Source organism: Centroberyx affinis, unplaced genomic scaffold, assembly GCF_046629955.1.
Source record: "Centroberyx affinis isolate AG114_WGS23_722 - 3 ecotype Tasmania unplaced genomic scaffold, CSIRO-AGI_Caff_v1 ptg000130l_1, whole genome shotgun sequence".
Taxonomy (NCBI): domain Eukaryota; kingdom Metazoa; phylum Chordata; class Actinopteri; order Beryciformes; family Berycidae; genus Centroberyx; species Centroberyx affinis.
Window position 1 is genome coordinate 80,150 of NW_027278830.1, and position 17,351 is coordinate 97,500.

The 17,351-nt window shown below is 42.9% G+C and overlaps 1 protein-coding gene across 1 annotated transcript in view; it reads right to left on the reverse strand.

Annotated features, from left to right (window-relative positions):
* Positions 1-1,051: 1,051 nt before the first annotated feature.
* Positions 1,052-17,351, reverse strand: part of LOC139653154 (cullin-associated NEDD8-dissociated protein 1-like) — a 22,495-nt gene continuing 6,195 nt past the window's right edge. Inside the window, 17 exon segments of the mRNA XM_071530124.1 lie at positions 1,052-1,282; positions 1,951-2,058; positions 2,304-2,468; positions 3,289-3,458; positions 3,578-3,673; positions 4,351-4,526; positions 5,197-5,336; positions 6,581-6,721; positions 7,547-7,692; positions 7,695-7,711; positions 9,418-9,605; positions 11,072-11,278; positions 12,118-12,339; positions 13,562-13,717; positions 14,383-14,501; positions 14,767-14,908; positions 16,093-16,403. Of these exon segments, the coding sequence (XP_071386225.1) occupies positions 1,052-1,282; positions 1,951-2,058; positions 2,304-2,468; positions 3,289-3,458; positions 3,578-3,673; positions 4,351-4,526; positions 5,197-5,336; positions 6,581-6,721; positions 7,547-7,692; positions 7,695-7,711; positions 9,418-9,605; positions 11,072-11,278; positions 12,118-12,339; positions 13,562-13,717; positions 14,383-14,501; positions 14,767-14,908; positions 16,093-16,403 (2,735 nt within the window).

The following is a 17,351-nucleotide window of genomic DNA, read 5'->3' on the forward strand; positions in this document are numbered from 1 at the left end:
GGAAAAATGTACCAATGAAAATATGTTAATTCCAGTGCTACAACTCAAATCAAGGCTCACAAGGCTCTTCTTAAAAATGTTAAATTTCAATTTCACCTTGATTTTAGTTTCCAAATTGAGATGGAGGCAGTCTTGAAACTCCAGCCTGAGATCGATATTACAAATTGGTGTCAATGACAAGGATCTGAAACTAGGCTGACCAGTAAAACCTGAAAACTCAGATAAAAAAAGGCAGATAACATTATTTCTGTTAGTGTTGTTGCCCTGAGAAGCAAAATAACATTCTATTTTATGACAAACTAGTTCCACAATGTACTTCTGTTGCAAGTTCCTGACATCTAAAGGTAAAAAGCATGCTCCCGAAGTGGCCATCTGCTATTGGCTGATCTTTGGTGCCAGGTGATGTCACCTTAGTACAACAGGTGGTGACATCACCTGGCACCAAAGATCAGCCAATAGCAGATGTCCAATTCGGCAGCATGCTTTTGACACAGATTTGTTAGGTTTTCCACAGATTTGTCAGGTTTTCCACAGATGTGAGTTTGGGGTTTAGTTACTCTTTAAGGCAGTGCTTCTCAAACTTTTTCATGTCAAGGACCCCTAAACTGACACAAATTAGACCACGAACCACCATTTGATAAGATTTTGTCCCACGGACCCCCATCTGATAAGATTTTTGCTTTTAGATGTTTTATTACAGAAAGTGTATGAAACCCATGACCAAAATAGTCATGCATTCTGTCATTGTGTTACTTCTGGATGGAATTATAGTGAAAATAAATTATTCCCCTTTTTGCTGGGGACCCCCTGGAACCCCCTCAAGGACCCCTGGGGACCCCACGGACCCCACTTTGAGAACCACTGCTTTAAGGACTGCATTCTAAGGTTACGGTTTAAAGTTTATCTGCTGAAAAATGTACTGTTATCCAAATGTAGCTGTAATTGCATCACAATTTTTAACTGCACTGTGTCATCATAAAAACACCCTGAATGCTTCTATCTACTGTGCTTAAACTCAGTCTATAAAAAAAGAAAACAAGAAAAAGCAAGTCTAGCTGGTGTCCATGCTCTCGGCGGGCCCCAAGCCCCCCCCCTCCCCTCCCTGGACGCTCTGGTAGATGGAGGCCATGTCCGCGTTGGTTCTGATCTGGTTGGCGAAGTCGGCCATGCTGGGGCTCCTCTCCACCTCGGGCACGGCCAGCAGGGCGGCGACGGCGCGCATGGCCGAGCGCCGCAGCTCCTCCTGCTTCTCGAACTCCTGCTTCACCGAGCCGGCCTTCACCTGCGGGTGGGGGGGGCGGGTGGGGTGTGGTGGGGGGGGGGGGGTGTGTAGGGGGAGGGGGGGGTTCAGTTCAGTTTAGTGAAGAGAGTCATGCTCATTCCCACTGTACTCCTAAAATCCATATGAATCATACAATTTGAGGGCAAAAAAACACTATGATACTGTATTTATTATTAAGAATTGATTATGGAGTTTAATTTCTATGTATTATTATATGTATTATATATGTATTATTGGATCGTAAGACATTGTGTGTGTGTGTGTGTGTGTACGTGCATATGTGTGTGTTTCTGTGTGTGAACCAATTGTGTGTGTGGGTGTGCGTGTGTGTGTATGTATGTTTGTGTGCAGCGCAGGTAGCTTTTAGCTGTCTGTGAATGTGAGTTTGTCTTTTGTGTGTGTGCATTTGTGTGTGTGTGTGTGTGTGTGTGTGTGTGTGTGTGTGTGTGTGTGTGTGTGTGTGCTTGTCCTATCCTAATACCTGATATCACAGTGATTTTTAAGCCCTGCCTCTACATGGTCTAGAATGAATAAAATGTATGTCTGTCAGTGCTTGTCTCTATGCATGTGTGTATCTGGGTGTGCGTGTGTCTGTGTGTGTGTGTGTGTGTGTCTGTGTGTATCTGAGTGTGCGTGTGTGTGTGTGTGTGTGTGTGTGCGTGTAGTACCTTGGTAGTGCAGGTAGCTTTAAGCGGCTCCACCAGTCTGTCCAGTCTTTGGAGAACAGCACCAGGACACAGAGAAGCCAGTCTGGCTAGCATCAGGAAGGTCAGCATCTACATATATACACACACACACACACACACACACACACATACACACACACACACACACACACACACACACAAGCATGAAAGGGCGAAAAGAGGGGAGAAAGCAGAGAAAATAAGTGGAAGATCGGAGGCAAAAACAGGAGTAGAGGCGAGAAGATAAAACAATGTGAAATGCTGTGTGTGTATAAGTGCTATGTGCATCAATGTGTGAGTGTGTGTGTGTGTGTGTGTGTGTGTTTCCCACCCACCCTGATATCATAGTGGTCTTTCAGCCCCTCCTCTACATGGTCCAGGAACAGCAGGACGTCCAGCCCGTCCAGACAGCTGTCCAGCAGCGTGTACATACACTCGAACGCCGCTTTACGCACGTCCAAACCGTCGTCCACTGTGTGTTTGAACGGACCCATCTCCACCTGCAACACACACACACACACACACACACACACACACACACACACACACACACAGATATGTCAATGTGCACAGAGATATGCTGATGTAGATGTTTTCAGACATCAAAAGATGAAAGGAACAGTCTGGCAAGGCATAATTTGAAAGAGTTTTGTGGAAACCCTCTGATCCAAATCGGTTAATTAGGTTTAAGGTTCAACCAATATTGGTTTTTGATACAGATACCGATAGTTTTGGAATCAATTGACGATAGTGATATTTTGTGCAGATGTTCAATATATTCAAATTTGACTATTTTCATGCCTAAAAAAATCCAAAAACTATTGAGTGTTTCCCATAGAACTGTATTCTCAGGGATGCAAACAAATCAAGTCAAAAAGAAGAAAAAAAACCTGAAGATTTTTGTTAAAAAGCCTATTTTTAGTCATTTTTGTATTATTACTTATGATCTATCAACCCCCCACACCCTCAAAATAAATATATTTTTCATTAAAAGGTTTGCAGATATAACCGTCTAACCCTGGTTGGATTACACTACCCTAATACAACTGTACTATTAATACAATAGTGTGCAGTTGCTGCTGCAGTACTAATTCAGGATATCTGCTGGATAGCTTACTGGACATCTGAAACTGAAGGCTAACCGACAAATCATCTCTCCTGGTAACAACTTGGACACAGTCATAAAGGTTTTATGAAAAATTCAGATGGATAAATAAAGCATAAGCTCATCCAGGCCTCGTTTGGTCCTGCTGCAGAAACCTGAATGTGAATCAACCAATCAGAACTAAAAACATTCAGTATTCCGACCAATCAACGCACCTCTCTGATGAGGTCCTTCCTGATCTGCGTCTCCTTGTAGAGGTGAGGCAGCACCGTTGCTAGGAGACCACGGATCAGGGACGGCTTATTATGGGCTGCCGAGTTGAACATCACCAAGGCGACGCGGCGCACGTTGATGTCGTCGTCCTGCAGCGTCTTCAGGAAGTCACCTGGCGCGCAGAGATGACATCAGAGCTGTAGACTTGAGTTTGTGTGTGTGCGTTGTCTTTGTGCCTGTATGTGTGTGTGTGTTTGTGTGTGTGTGTGTGTGTGTGTGTGTGTGTCCTACCGATGCAGTCTTTCAGCAGTGAGTCTATGGGAGCAGGCTGGTCCACAATAGTGAACTTGACAGCTGTCACCACTGTGCTGCGGGCCAGAGGAGAACCTGCGGCGGGACGAGACAGGAGGAGTTCGTTAAAAGCTTAAAAATATTTCACAGTTAACGTGAAATTATTCTAAATTATTCTTTACATAAAAGCTTGTCTAGAGCATATTTAAGTTAAGGTGACATTTTCTGGCACAGAGAATGGAAATCACATCCTATCACACACACACACACACACACACAGTCTTACTTACGGTATTTCACTTTTGGGGTATTTACATAGACTTACATTCATTTCCTGGAGACTTACCCTAACCATAACCATAACCACTACTTGCCTAAACCTAACCCTAACCCTAACCTTAACCTAACCTTAACCTTAACTTTAACCTAACCTTAACCTTAACCTTAACCTTAACCTTAACCTTAACCTTAACCCTAACCTAACCCTAACCATAACATAACCCAAACCTTAACCTAATCCTAACCTTAACATAACCCTAACCTTAACCTAACCCTAACCTTAACCTTAACCTTAACATAACCCTAACCTTAACATAACCCTAACCTTAATCACTGACCCAAAAATCAGCTTTTTACCAATTGGGGACACAGCTTTTGTCCCCAATTGCACAAGCCGTCCCCAATCAACTGGTCTTAAGTCTGGTGTGTGTCCCTGAAAGTGACTTAAGTCATACCCACACACACACACACACACACACACACACACACTCTACCGGTTTTAAGTTGCTGTTTCAGCCTGGGCAGTAGCTGTGCAGGGTTGACTAAGGTCAGTTTTCCCAGACACTCAGCCACCAGGTTCCTGGTCCCTTCCTCCTGACACTGGCAGTTTTGAAACAGCAAGGCCCAGACAGACTCCACATGGGGCGAGAGACTAGAGGCTGGACAGGCACTGGAGAGAGAGAGAGAGAAAGAGAGAGAGAGAAGGGGAGGGAGAGGGAAAACATGTATGAAGGATGGAGAGGATGGAGAATAGGAGAAGAGAGGAGAATTCATTGTTGTATGTATGTTTTCGGTGCCGTTTGTTTGTTTGTCTGTTTTTTTGCCTGTTAGCAGGATTACGGGAAAACTACTGGCCCGATTTTCATGAAACTTCGTGAAAGGGTGTAGCATGGGCCAAGGAAGAACCCATTAAATTTTAGAGCGGATCCGGATCCGACTCACGAACAAGCAATAATAGCACGAACCTTGGCGGAGGTCTGCGCTCTCCAAGTGCCCTTCTAGTTTTAAAAGTTTCTGGTTAAAGCTGCAGTAGGCAAGTTTTTTATGTAAAAATCCACTCATTTTACCAGCCTAAATCACAATTGAAATGCTGTAAATTCGAAGAGCACTTCAAGTCCTTCAAATCTTTCAAAAAAGTCCAACAGTTATCTCTAGGGGCCGCCAACGTGCAAAGTTGCCTGCTGCAGCTTTAATTAAAGATTCATTTAAAAAGAGGTGAGGAGAGAAAGGGAGGAAACACTGGATAAGGAAGGAAGGAAGGAAGAGAGGAGACATGAAAAGAGGAGAAAGAAAACCACACACTCACACTCACACACACACACACACACACGTTCACACACCTGATGACCTCTTTGAGGGAGTGCAGGAGCAGGTACTGTCTCCTCGGCTGGGAGGAGATCTCCTTCAGCAGGAAGGGCAGGTAGTCGTTCAGGCTGCCTACTGCCATACTGCCTAAAGCACAGGAGGCAGCCGTCTTCACCTGAAAACACATATTAGCTGTTATAGAAAAGGCAAGCAGTCAATCAAGTGGACTCCATTGGAACAATTAGAGGTTAAGTGCCTTGGCTCAATGGCACTTCAACTGTAGTTGTTGAGGGAGCGAACAAAGTTCATTCATCTTTCATTTGATACTACCAGTCAAGATTTTGGACACACAGATTTGTCTTTATTTTTACTATTTTCCACATTTTAGAATAACAGTAAAGACATCAAAACTATGAAATAACACAAATGGAACTATGCAGTGACCAAAAGAGTGTTAAACAAATCAAAATTATTTTATATTTTAGATTCTTTAAAGTAGCGGCCATTTGCCTTGATGGAAAGGCAAAAAGGCTTTGGAAAGAAATTCATACATAGGATCACCTTCACTATTTATATTTGTCTAAGAAACACATTTCAAGCATTTAAGCGGAAGCCTTTAGATCAAAATGGCTTTAAGAGAATGAAAAACATAGGTGGAATTATATTTAGTCCAGATAATTTACTTAAGCTATGACATACTTAATATACACCAACACATATAGCACTTAACTTACACAAGTGTGCAGATTTAAGACAGCACACCAGTGCCAATAATCGCGATATAGCTCAACCTCAAGTATGTTATTGCTTTTATACAAGATTTAAATTTTTACAACAGTATCAAACATTGCAATACAATCGCATAGAATTAAGTAGAACAGAATAGAACAAATTAGAATTAATTGGAATACAATAGATTGGAATAAATTAATAAATAAATTATAAAATTAATTAATTGGAATGGAATAGAATTAAGTTAAGTACAATACTTTGAATATAACTGAATATAATAAATTGTAAAGAATAGGAAAGAATTAGAATAGAATAGAATAGAATAGAATAGAGCACATTATAGTAGAGCAGATACAGCAAAATAGAGAACAGAATAGAGAAGAGCACAGTACAGTAATGTTGTAGCTCTTTCTTTTGCTCTCCCTCTCTCTCTTTGTCTGTCTGTCCCACTCTCTCTCTCTCTCTCTCTCCCTCTCTTACACAAAAATACACACTTTAATAATAAGTAAATTATTTCATATTTTAATAATAAATAATTTAATAATAAGCAATAAACATCCTTGCTTGAGGTATATGGTCTTATGTTGCAGTTAAGAAGTGTTAAACCTGGAAGGCTTCTGACACAAACGTATGATGTCATTTACAGCTGCCTAATGTGTAGCAGACACCATCACACTCAAGTCTCACCTCTTCGCTGGTGGAGGAGAAAGCCTCCAGGATGACTCCCTGCACCTCCTTACTGCCTCCCAGGCTGCCGCTCCTCCCCACCTCCCCCAAACACAACAGAGCCAAGACACGAGCCGACTCTGGAGAACCAGGACTCTTCACCTGGAGGAGAGGAGAGGAGAGGAGAGGAGAGAGAGAGAGATGAGGAGGAGAGGAGAGGAGATGAGAGAGGAGGAGAGGAGAGGAGAGGGGAGGGGAGAGGAGAGGAGAGGAGAGGAGATGAGAGGAGAGGAGAGGAGAGGAGAGGAGAGGAGAGGAGAAGAGGGGGGAGGGGAGGGGAGAGGAGGGGAGAGATGAGGAGGAGAGGAGAGGAGATGAGAGAGGAGGAGAGGAGAGGAGAGGAGAGGAGAGGGGAGGGGAGAGGAGAGGAGAGGAGAGGAGAGGAGAGGAGAGGAGAGGGAGGGGAGGGGAGAGGAGAGGAGAAGAGAGGAGAGGAGAGGGAGAGGAGAAGAGGGGGGAGGGGAAGGAGGAATGAGAGAATAGAATAGAATAAAGTGGAATAGAATAGAATAAATTAGAATGAATTGGAATGGAATAGTATTAAGTAGAATAGAATCAAATACAATCACATAGAATGAAGTGGAACAGAATAGAACAAATTAGAATTAATTGGAATACAATAGATTGGAATAAATTAGAATTAATTAGCATGGAATAGAATTAAGTGAAGTACAATACATTGAATATAATTGAATATAATAAATTGTAAAGAATAGGAAAGAATTAGAATAGAATAGAATAGAATAGAATAGAGCACATTATAGTAGTAGGAGTAGATACAGCAAAATAGAGAACAGAATAGAGAAGAGCACAGTACAGTAATGTTGTAGCTCTCTCTCTCTCTCTCTCTCCCTCCCTCTCTCTCCCTCTCTCTCTCTCTCTCCCTCCCTCTCTCTCCCTCTCCCCCCCCCCCCCCCCCCCCCTCACCTCCTGTATGAGTCCGGACACCATGCCTGGTGTCTCTTTGGGACAGGCGGAGGACAGCGCAGCCACACAGCGAGCGACAGAGTGGAAGGACTGTCTGTGAAGGGAGGGGCCGTCTGGAGCGGGGGGGGAGCTGTGGAACGGCCGGTGAGAGACTTCAACAGCTGACTGGAGAGAGAGAGGGGGGGCAAGGACAAGGGAGAGAGGAGGGAGAGGGGGACGAGGGAGAAGGACAGAGAGCAGGAAGTAGGGGGAGAATGAAATGGGGTAGAAGAGACAGAGAGTAAAAGAAAGAGATGTGAAAACAGTTCAGATGTTTCAGAGGTTTCAGGGTAACGTTTCTTCTTCTGATTAGTAGGAGGACAAACACACTGGGCTCAGACCAATATATCGGCTTGCCTGTATATTTATAATAAATATTTACTGGCCTTTTATGAGGCACTTGGGAGTAACACCTCTATTTTCTTTTTTTTTCAGAGCATCTTGAATCATCTTGAATATCAGCACAAAATTTTGGTAACCAGCAGCTTCAAACTAAAAATATCGGTATTGTGTCGGCCTTCAAAAAGCCATAAGGGTCAACCCCGAAAACACACACACACACACACACAAACACATACACACATACACACATACACACACACACACAAACACATACACACATACACACATACACACATACACACACACTACTACAAAATCAAACAATTTGTCTCATTCTGTGATTTTGAAACAGTCATCCATGCTTTTATTTCATCTCAACTGGATTACTGTAACTCCTTATATTTTGGTATTCGTCAATCTTCCATGTCACACTTACAGCTAGTCCAAAATGCTGCTGCCAGGCTTCTGACTGGCTCCAGGAAGAGGGACCACATCACCCCTGTGCTGGCCTCTCTTCACTGGCTCCCCATACACTTCAGGATCAATTTTAAAATTCGACAGTTTGTTTTTAAAGCCCTTAATGGGTTAGCACCTGCTGATTTGTCAGAGCTCCTCTGCACCCCTGCGACCCCCTAGGGTCCTCAGGTCATCTAAACAAGACCTCTTGGTCGTTCCACTGGTCTAGACTGAAGCTCAAGGGAGGTCCTGCCTTTGCAGTTGCAGCCCCTAGATTATGGAACAACCTTCCCCACTCAGTCAGGTCCGCCCCCCTCCATCAACACTTTTAAATCCAGGTTAAAAACTAATTTCTACTCCTTAGTGTTTGAATCCTCCTAACTGCTCTGTGGGTAGAGGTGTGTGTGTTTGTGTGTGTGTGTGTGTGTGTGTGGGTATGACTTAAGTCACTTTCAGGGACACAAACCAGACTTAAGACCAGTTGATTGGGGACGGCTTGTGCAATTGGGGACAAAAGCCGTGTCCCCAATTGATAAAAAGATGATTCTTGGGTCAGTGGTTAAGGTTAGGGTTAGGGTTAGGGTTAGGCAAGTAGTGGTTATGGTTATGGTTAGGGTAAGTCTCCAGGAAATAAATGTAACTCTATGTAAATACCCCAAAAGTGACATAAGTAAGACTGTGTGTGTGTGTGTGTGTGTGTATATACACCTGTTGTTGCCCTGTTTTTTTTATTTCTGTGTACTCTTATTCATTGAATTTGATATGTTTTGTTTCTTTCATTGTGTGCCCACTGTCTGGCATCTTTGCACTGTACAGCACTTTGGTCAACTACACTTGACTTGACTTGACTTGACACACACAGACACTACTGGAATACCTAACCCTTAACAGTTTCCCTAGCAATGTCCAGAAACACTTTTGCAGGTTTTCTATACTTATTATTCTATTGTGGGGACATTTGGCCCTAACAGAGCCAACACACAGCCCCCCCCCACCCTCCACACACACACACACACACACACACACCTCCTCACCTGTATCCCAGGTTACTGGTTTTGGACAGCACCAGCGCCTGTAGGAACTCCAGTATGGCTGCCAGCGCGCCGCCCTGCAGCAGCGGAGAGTGGACCAGTCTGAACACCCCCGGCAGCACGGAGGAGCCGATCTTAGCCAGAGAGGAGGGGCAGACTTTGGCCATGCAGGTCAGCAAGGTGATGGACACCTAAAAACAGGCAAAATATTACAGATATGATATGATAATTTGGATATATCACATTTTATGTTATAGGACTACTGATGCTATCTCAAAGGTCAGCAAGATTATGCCTACCTGGAAAAAAAATATTTTGGATGTAGTGATATCATTCAGTTGTTTTTCAAAGAATGGGCACATACATATTGCTTAATAGCCCCAATTATCCCCTTAAACTAAGGGTCTGACTACTTTTTCACATCTAAATTGCATGAACATCAGATTACCTAAAACACCAAACAAAAGAGATGATCGTCATTTGTTCACCAATCATCTTTGGTGTCATGTTTTGTGTGTGTGTGTGTATGTGTTTGTGTAGTAAAAGTTAAATTTATCTTGAAAAGTGTTAATTTAAAACGTTTTTTGCTGCATGTGAACTACCAACTGAAAGATAGCTGATATTACATCTACATCATCTGCAAACTCTGCTGAAGTTCCCTTGAGCAAACCCAAATTATTTTACAAGCGACCCTGCTCTCTTTACCTCTTGGACAAAATACATAAAGTATATGTAGAGCAGTGGTTCTCAACCTTTTTCATATCATGGACCCCATGCACCCTCTTATATTTCTGAACTTATAACCCAATACTCAGCACCAAGATTACTCAGATCTTCTGACCAACTGCTCTTAAGTGTCCCACCGTCCAGGCTCATAACAAAGGGGGACTGTGCTTTTACCGTTTTAGCTCCAACACTATGGAATCGCCTCCCCCTCACTGTCAGGTCAGCTGAGTCGATACCACATTTTAAAAAACTTTTAAAAACCCACTTGTATAGGCTGGCGTTTTTTATAAGTTTGTTGCTTTGCAATTCCTATTGGTTTTATTTGTCTTTTAATTTTGTTTTGTTGTTTATATTGCTTTTATTGTTGAGTGTTTGTTTCTGTTTATAAATTGTATTTTTACTTGCTGTTTTCATTCTGTGAAGCACTGTGTGACTGCTGTTTTGAAAAGTGCTATATAAATAAAAGTAACTAACTAACTAACTAACTAATTTAGTCCACATTAGGGCCACGGACCCCCATTTGATGAGATTTTGTCTCTCTGACCCAAATCTGAGAATATTTTTATTGTCAGATATGATTTTGTCCAGAATTCCATGACTATATGTACTGTAGGTAGAGAGATAACAGAGAAACTATGATCAAAATAATGAAGTTTAACAATTCATCAATTTGCTGGGGACCCCCTGGAATGCCCTCAAGGACCCCTGGTGGTCCCCGGACTCCACGTTGAGAACCACTGATGTAGAGGACCATGTGTGTGTATCTAGGAGGAATATAAGGCAGGACGAACTCCAGTGTGCTCATGTAAACTGTCCAGTAAAGTATTCTTCTTATCTTTCTGACCCTCAGATCAAGTCAACACTCCTCTCCTCTCTCCTCTCCTCTCCTCTCCTCTCTCCTCTCTCCTCTCTCCTCTTTCCTCCTCCCCACCTGTGACACGTGCATGTCGCTCTCGTCCACCAGGGCAGGAAGCTCGGTCAGCACGGGCTCCAGGGCGGCCGGTTTGACGCCGGCGGCGTGATGGGTGACGAGCGCGGTCAGACAGGACAGGGTGCCGAGCTTCAGAGCCCGCTGGTTCTTCCTCAGGAAAGAACCCAACACAGACAAAACCTCCGGCAGCAGGGAGGACAGGTTGATCTGCAGGGGGAGGGAGGGAGGGAGGGAGGGAAGGAGAGAGGGAGTGAGGGAGGAAAGGAGGGAGGGACGGAGAGAGGGGGAGAGGGAGGGAAGGTAGGAAGGAGGGAGGGAGAGAGGGAAGGAGGGAGGGAGTGAGGGAAGGTAGGAGGGAGGGAGGGAGGGAGGGAGAGAGGGAGGGGGGAGGGAGGGAAAGAGAGAGGGAGGGAGTGAGGGAAGTTAGGAGGGAGGGAGGGGGAGAGGGAAGGAGGGAGGGAGTGAGGGAAGGTAGGAGGGAGGGAAGGAGGGAGGGAGTGAGGGAGGGGAGAGGGAGGGAGGGAGGGAGGGGAGGAGAGAGGTAGGGAAGGAGGGAGGGAAAGAGAGAGGGAGGGAGGGAGAGAGGGAGGGAAAAAGAGAGGGAGGGAGTGAGGGAAGGTAGGAGGGAGGGAGGGAGGGAGGGAAGAAAGGAGGAAGGGAGGGAGAGAGGAAAGGAGAGAGGGAGAGAGGGATGGAGGAAGGAAAGGAGGGAGGGAGGGAGGGAGAGAAGGAAGGAGAGAGGGAGGGAGGAAAGGAGGGAGAGAGGGTTGGAGGGAGGGAAGGAGGGAGGACAGGAGAGAGGGAAGGAGAGAGGGAGAGAGAAAGTCACCAAAAAGACAAACTGTTTAAGTTGACTTGATCATTTTTTTTTGCTGAGGAAATTAATGAAATGAAGAAGAAAGAGGGAAGCACTGGAGATAAACAGATTCTGTGACTGATGAGTATGAAAGAAGAGAAAACAGAGTCTGCAGAGCGTCTGGATCGGGACAGAAAGCAGACGGGGTGTGTGAAGATTTGAAATATTCTGAAACCCGGTCATACAGCACCTTTAAGGGCGAGGCGGCGATGAGCGTGACGGTCCTAACTGTTGTCAGTCTGGTAATCTCATTCTTCATCCTGTCCAGAAAGATGGCCAGCACGCCCTGCAGCTCCGCCCCCAGATGGTCGCCAAGGTGACACACCATGTGACCCATACAGGAAATGGCCCTCTCCTTCACTTCCTGGTCGATGTCTGTGGCTTTCAGCCTCTTCAGGGTCCCAGAAAACAGCTTGGAATAAAAAGGGAAAGTTTTAAGATGACAAGCACCCAGTATTGATGGGTGTTTTCAATTTAGAATTGAAATATCTCAGCTTCAAAAACGTCCCTCCACTTTCTCTGCAAATCAGTGTTTAGATTTTCAAAACCACACAGAAGAAGAACCTAGAATTATATTTACTCCATAGCTTGTTGGCTTCCTCTTAGACTCCTAAAATCCACTGGTCTTTCTAGTGTTTATAATGACAACAGATTTTATCACTTCATAAGTATAGCCATTGCCAATTATAGACAAAAACAATGGAACAGAACAGAACTCTGCAGAGTAGAACATTTCAGAACAGAACAAAATTGAATGCTGCAGAACAGGAAAGAACACAATAGAACACAAACCAACACTGTAGAACGGAACAGAACAGAACAGAACAGAACAGAACAGAACAGAACAGAACAGAACACTGCAGAACAGAACAGAACAGAACAGTGCAGAACAGAACAGAACAGAACAGAACACTGCAGAACAGAACAGAACAGAACAGAACAGTGCAGAACAGAACAGAACAGAACAGAACAGAACAGAACAGAACAGAACAGAACACTGCAGAACAGAACAGAACAGAACAGAACAGAACAGAATTGCATGCTACAGAACAGAACAGGAATGAACAGAACAGAATAGAACACAATAGAAGACCGCAGAAAAAAACAGCACAGAACACTTCAGAACAAAACAGGACAGAACACAATAAAACAGAACAGGACAGAACACAATAAAACAGAACAGGACAGAACACAATAAAACAGAACAGAACACAATAGAGCTGCAACGATTAATCGATTAGTTGTCAACTATTAAATGAATCGCCAACTACTTTGATAATCGATTAATCGGTTTGAGTAATTTTTTTTAAGAAAAATAAGTCAAAATTCTCTGATTCCAGCTTCTTAAATGTGAATATTTTCTGGTTTCTTTACTCCTCTGTGACAGTAAACTGAATATCTTTTGGTTGTGGACAAAACAAGACATTTGAGGACGTCATCTTGGGCTTTGGGAAACACTGATCCACATTTTTCACCATTTTCTGACATTTTATAGACCAAACAACTAATCGATTAATTGAGAAAATAATCGACAGATCAATCGACAATGAAAGTAATCGTTAGTTGCAGCCCTAGACCACAATAGAAACAGAACCCAACACAGTAACGACCCAGCCCATCCTAACCCATCTGACCTCTTTAACGAAGGGTTTGGGGTCGAAGCCTCCTGCGGCGGCGGGGTGCTCCAGCGGCCTCATCACCCTGACCAGCTGCTGGGCGACCAGCAGGGCCTCCGAGGTGATCTTATAGAAACTGTCATCCACACAGCTCACCACCGGGGGGACCAGCACCTGAAAGGGGACACCGGGGACGGGACACGGGGTTCACGAGTCAATACGACCACGATACGACGCAATAAATAAAAAGATCAATGACGACAAAGTCTGACTGTGCAGAATTATCTTTATTTCTGAGTCACTAATCTTTCTAGAGATGGCATTGGCTCGCTAGAATGTAAACAACAATTTAAAAATATCATTAGAAAGTGAAAATAATATGATTTGGATGGAGAGCTTGTGAAATTGTGATGGTCAAGCATCTCATTTGTGATTACTACAGCAGAATAAAATGTAGCTAATATCACCATTCATTTTTCTGCCTCACGATACGTATTGAAGCATTTTTGCATTGTGATATATTGAATTTTGATATATTGTCTCATCCCTATAAGTCAGTCACTAAACTGAAGAAGTTAAGTTAAGTTTCATAAAGTTCTGATTGCTTGACTGACAGTAAGATGCACCCAAATACGATTATATATGTGTCTGGTTGCTGTAAATCTGTTTTTATTATAATTGTTTTAACTACTGGAGCAAAATAAACCTTTAGTCTTGAGTTACACTGTGGTCTAAGAGCACTGTGGTCTATTTTCCACAAGTCCTACTCTTCAGCGATCTTTGTGTGTGTAACCCTGCAAAAAACCCAGCAGCAAAAACATAAAAGAGGTCTGAAGAACCTGCATGTGTGTCTGGAAGGCTTGGGGAGGGTGAGAGAGGAGGAGGACATGGAGGAAGGAGAGCGCGTCGATCCGCATGGTGGAGGAGGTGGCCTTGTCTGTCAGGGAGAAGACAATGCCTGGAGGGAGGGAGGGAGAGACGCAGGGAAGACACAAAGAAAGGGAGAAGGGGAAAAAAAAAGGAGAGAGCAAGAGGACGGGAAGGAGAAAGAAAAAGAGAAGGAAACAGATGAAGGAAAAGACGAGGAGAGATCGAGAGGTTTGGAGAGGGAAGGAAGAAGAAAGAGGAAGAAAAAGCAAAAGAGAAACAGTCAGAAACTGAAGGTCAGAATCAATGTGTGTGTGTGTGTGTGTGTGTGTGTGTGTGTGTGTGTGTGTGTGTACCAGGTATTAAGGCAGGTATGTGCTGCTCCAGCGCTCCAGGCAGTGTGTGAGCCAGTTCAGTGAGGAGGCAGAAGCCGCCCTGCCTGGATTTAACACTCTTCTCCTTCAGCTGTCTGTGGAGAGCCTTCACTATCACCGGCACCTGGGGACAGCACACACACACACACACACATACACACACACACACACACACACACATAAATCACTGTGTGTTTATTATCATTTATTCCCAAACTCCATCGCCAGCCAATTTGATATTTGTGCTTCTGTTTTCGTTTCTATTTGAAATGTCACATTGCAATGCAGCAAATTTACAAGATGGGAGAAGCATGTTGTGTTTGGCAGCCACTGCAGAAGCTGCTCATCATATTTCCAAACTGCATCTATCCCATATTGATAGAGGGCGTATGCAGAAGTCATTGTTTTGCATCATTTTGCATGCCATAGATTAGCATCTCTGCCAGTTGGTGTGTAGTCCAAATCCCTCTGGAAGATATGAATGGGCTGTGTTGAACAGATATCCAGGTATACTACATTTTGTTCCAGGTGTTAAAATAAACCAACCAACATCACCATTGTGGGTATTTAGTTACTTTCATTTAGTTACTTTAGTTACTTTGATCTTTTAGTTACTTAGTTACTAATATTGATTTTTGCCAATGAAATGATAATCATTGGGGAAAGTGGGCTACAATAGCAGTGATAAGCAACTTCCTTTACCTTTTGTTTTTCGATGCCAGAGTTTGAGCTCCTGACTGTGCTGCACATTCAAATTATTAACATTTTCACAGCGTTAAACTGGACAGTTGTTATAATTGTTATTGTTCATATATATTCAGCCAGTCATAACAACCGGCAGATAACTAGCTGCTAATGGCTGTTGCAGTCCTCTTTCCCAAACGATTAGCTTTTCGCCAGCAACAATCGATACAAGATACAATCGAAGAAAGAAAGAGATAAAATAAATGAATAAATAAACAATTAAATACAGTATATAAAGAAAAAGATAATTCTAAAAGAGAATCACATAAATTCACATTGAAGAGAAATCACTTTGATATGTCCCATGGGGATTTTGGACTACACACCGAATGTCAGTCAGACTTTGCCTCTCACTACCGGAAAACTGTGGTCCTTTGACTCCGCCCACTGAAGTTTAACTCGACCAATGAGATTATTTCTGCCTCCAGACCAGCTCTGACTGAAATATTTGTAGAACCAAAACTCCAATCTGCTCCATACTCGTCTTCTCGCGTTCAGAAAGAACCAAGTGAAGCATTATGGGACTGTAGTGAGTGTGACCTGGTCTGAATCATCATCCTGCACCTGTTTCTTCAGCATGGCGACCGCCGGCTCCTCCTCCCGGCTCGCCGCCTGGTCCGAGCCGGCCGCGGCGAGGCCGTGGTGACCCGAGCCCGGCCGCGTTTGCCTCAGCAGCGTCACGAACGCCGCGAAGATGTCCGCCCGCACGTTCTCCTCGCGCTCCTTGAAGCGGGCGAGGAGGGCGGGGCCGACGGAGGAGTAGAAGGAGAGCAGCAGGTCCCGCCGCGTGGAGATCAAGGCCTCCAGGCACTTGATGGAGGAGCGGCGCACCTTCCAGCTCATATCGTCATCGTCGCTGTACTCATCGTCTGATTCTGGTTAGATTAGATTAGATTAGATTAGATTAGATTAGATTAGGTTAGATTAGATTAGGTTAGGTTAGATTATATTATGTTAGGTTAGGTTAGGTTAGGTTAGGTTATGTTATATTATATTATATTATATTATATTATATTATATTATATTATATTAAATTAGATCAGATCAGATCAGATCAGATCAGGTCAGATTAGATTAGATTAGATTAGATTAGATTAGATTAGATTAGGTTAGGTTAGGTTAGGTTAGGTTAGATTAGATTATATTAGATTATATTAGGTTAGGTTAGGTTAGGTTATATTATATTATATTATATTATATTATATATATATTAAATTAGATCAGATCAGATTAGATCAGATCAGATCAGATTAGATTAGACTAGTTTGGATTACATTAGTTTACATTACATTACATTACATTAGATTAAATTAGATTGGATTAGATTAGTTTACATTAGATTACATTACATTAGATTACATTACATTAGATTAAATTAGATTAGATTAGATCAGATCAAATCAGATCAGATCAGATCAAATCAAATCAAATCAAATCAAATCAAATCAAATCAAATCAAATCAAATCAGATTAGATTTGATTACATTGCATTACATTACATTACATTACATCACATTAGATTAGATTAAATTAGATTAGATTAGATTAGATTAGATTAGATCAGATCAGATCAGATTAGATTAGATTAGATTAGGCTAGATTACATTAGTTTAGTTTAGTTTAGTTTAGTTCAGTTCAGTTCAGTTCAGTTCAGTTCAGTTCAGTTCAGTTTAGATTAGTTTAGTTTGGATTAGACTATATTATATTAGATTAGATTAGTTCAGATTAGATTACATTAAATTAAATTAGATTAGATTAGATTAGATTAAATTAAATTAGATTAGATTACATTTGTTTAATTCCCACTGTGAAAGATGGATAGA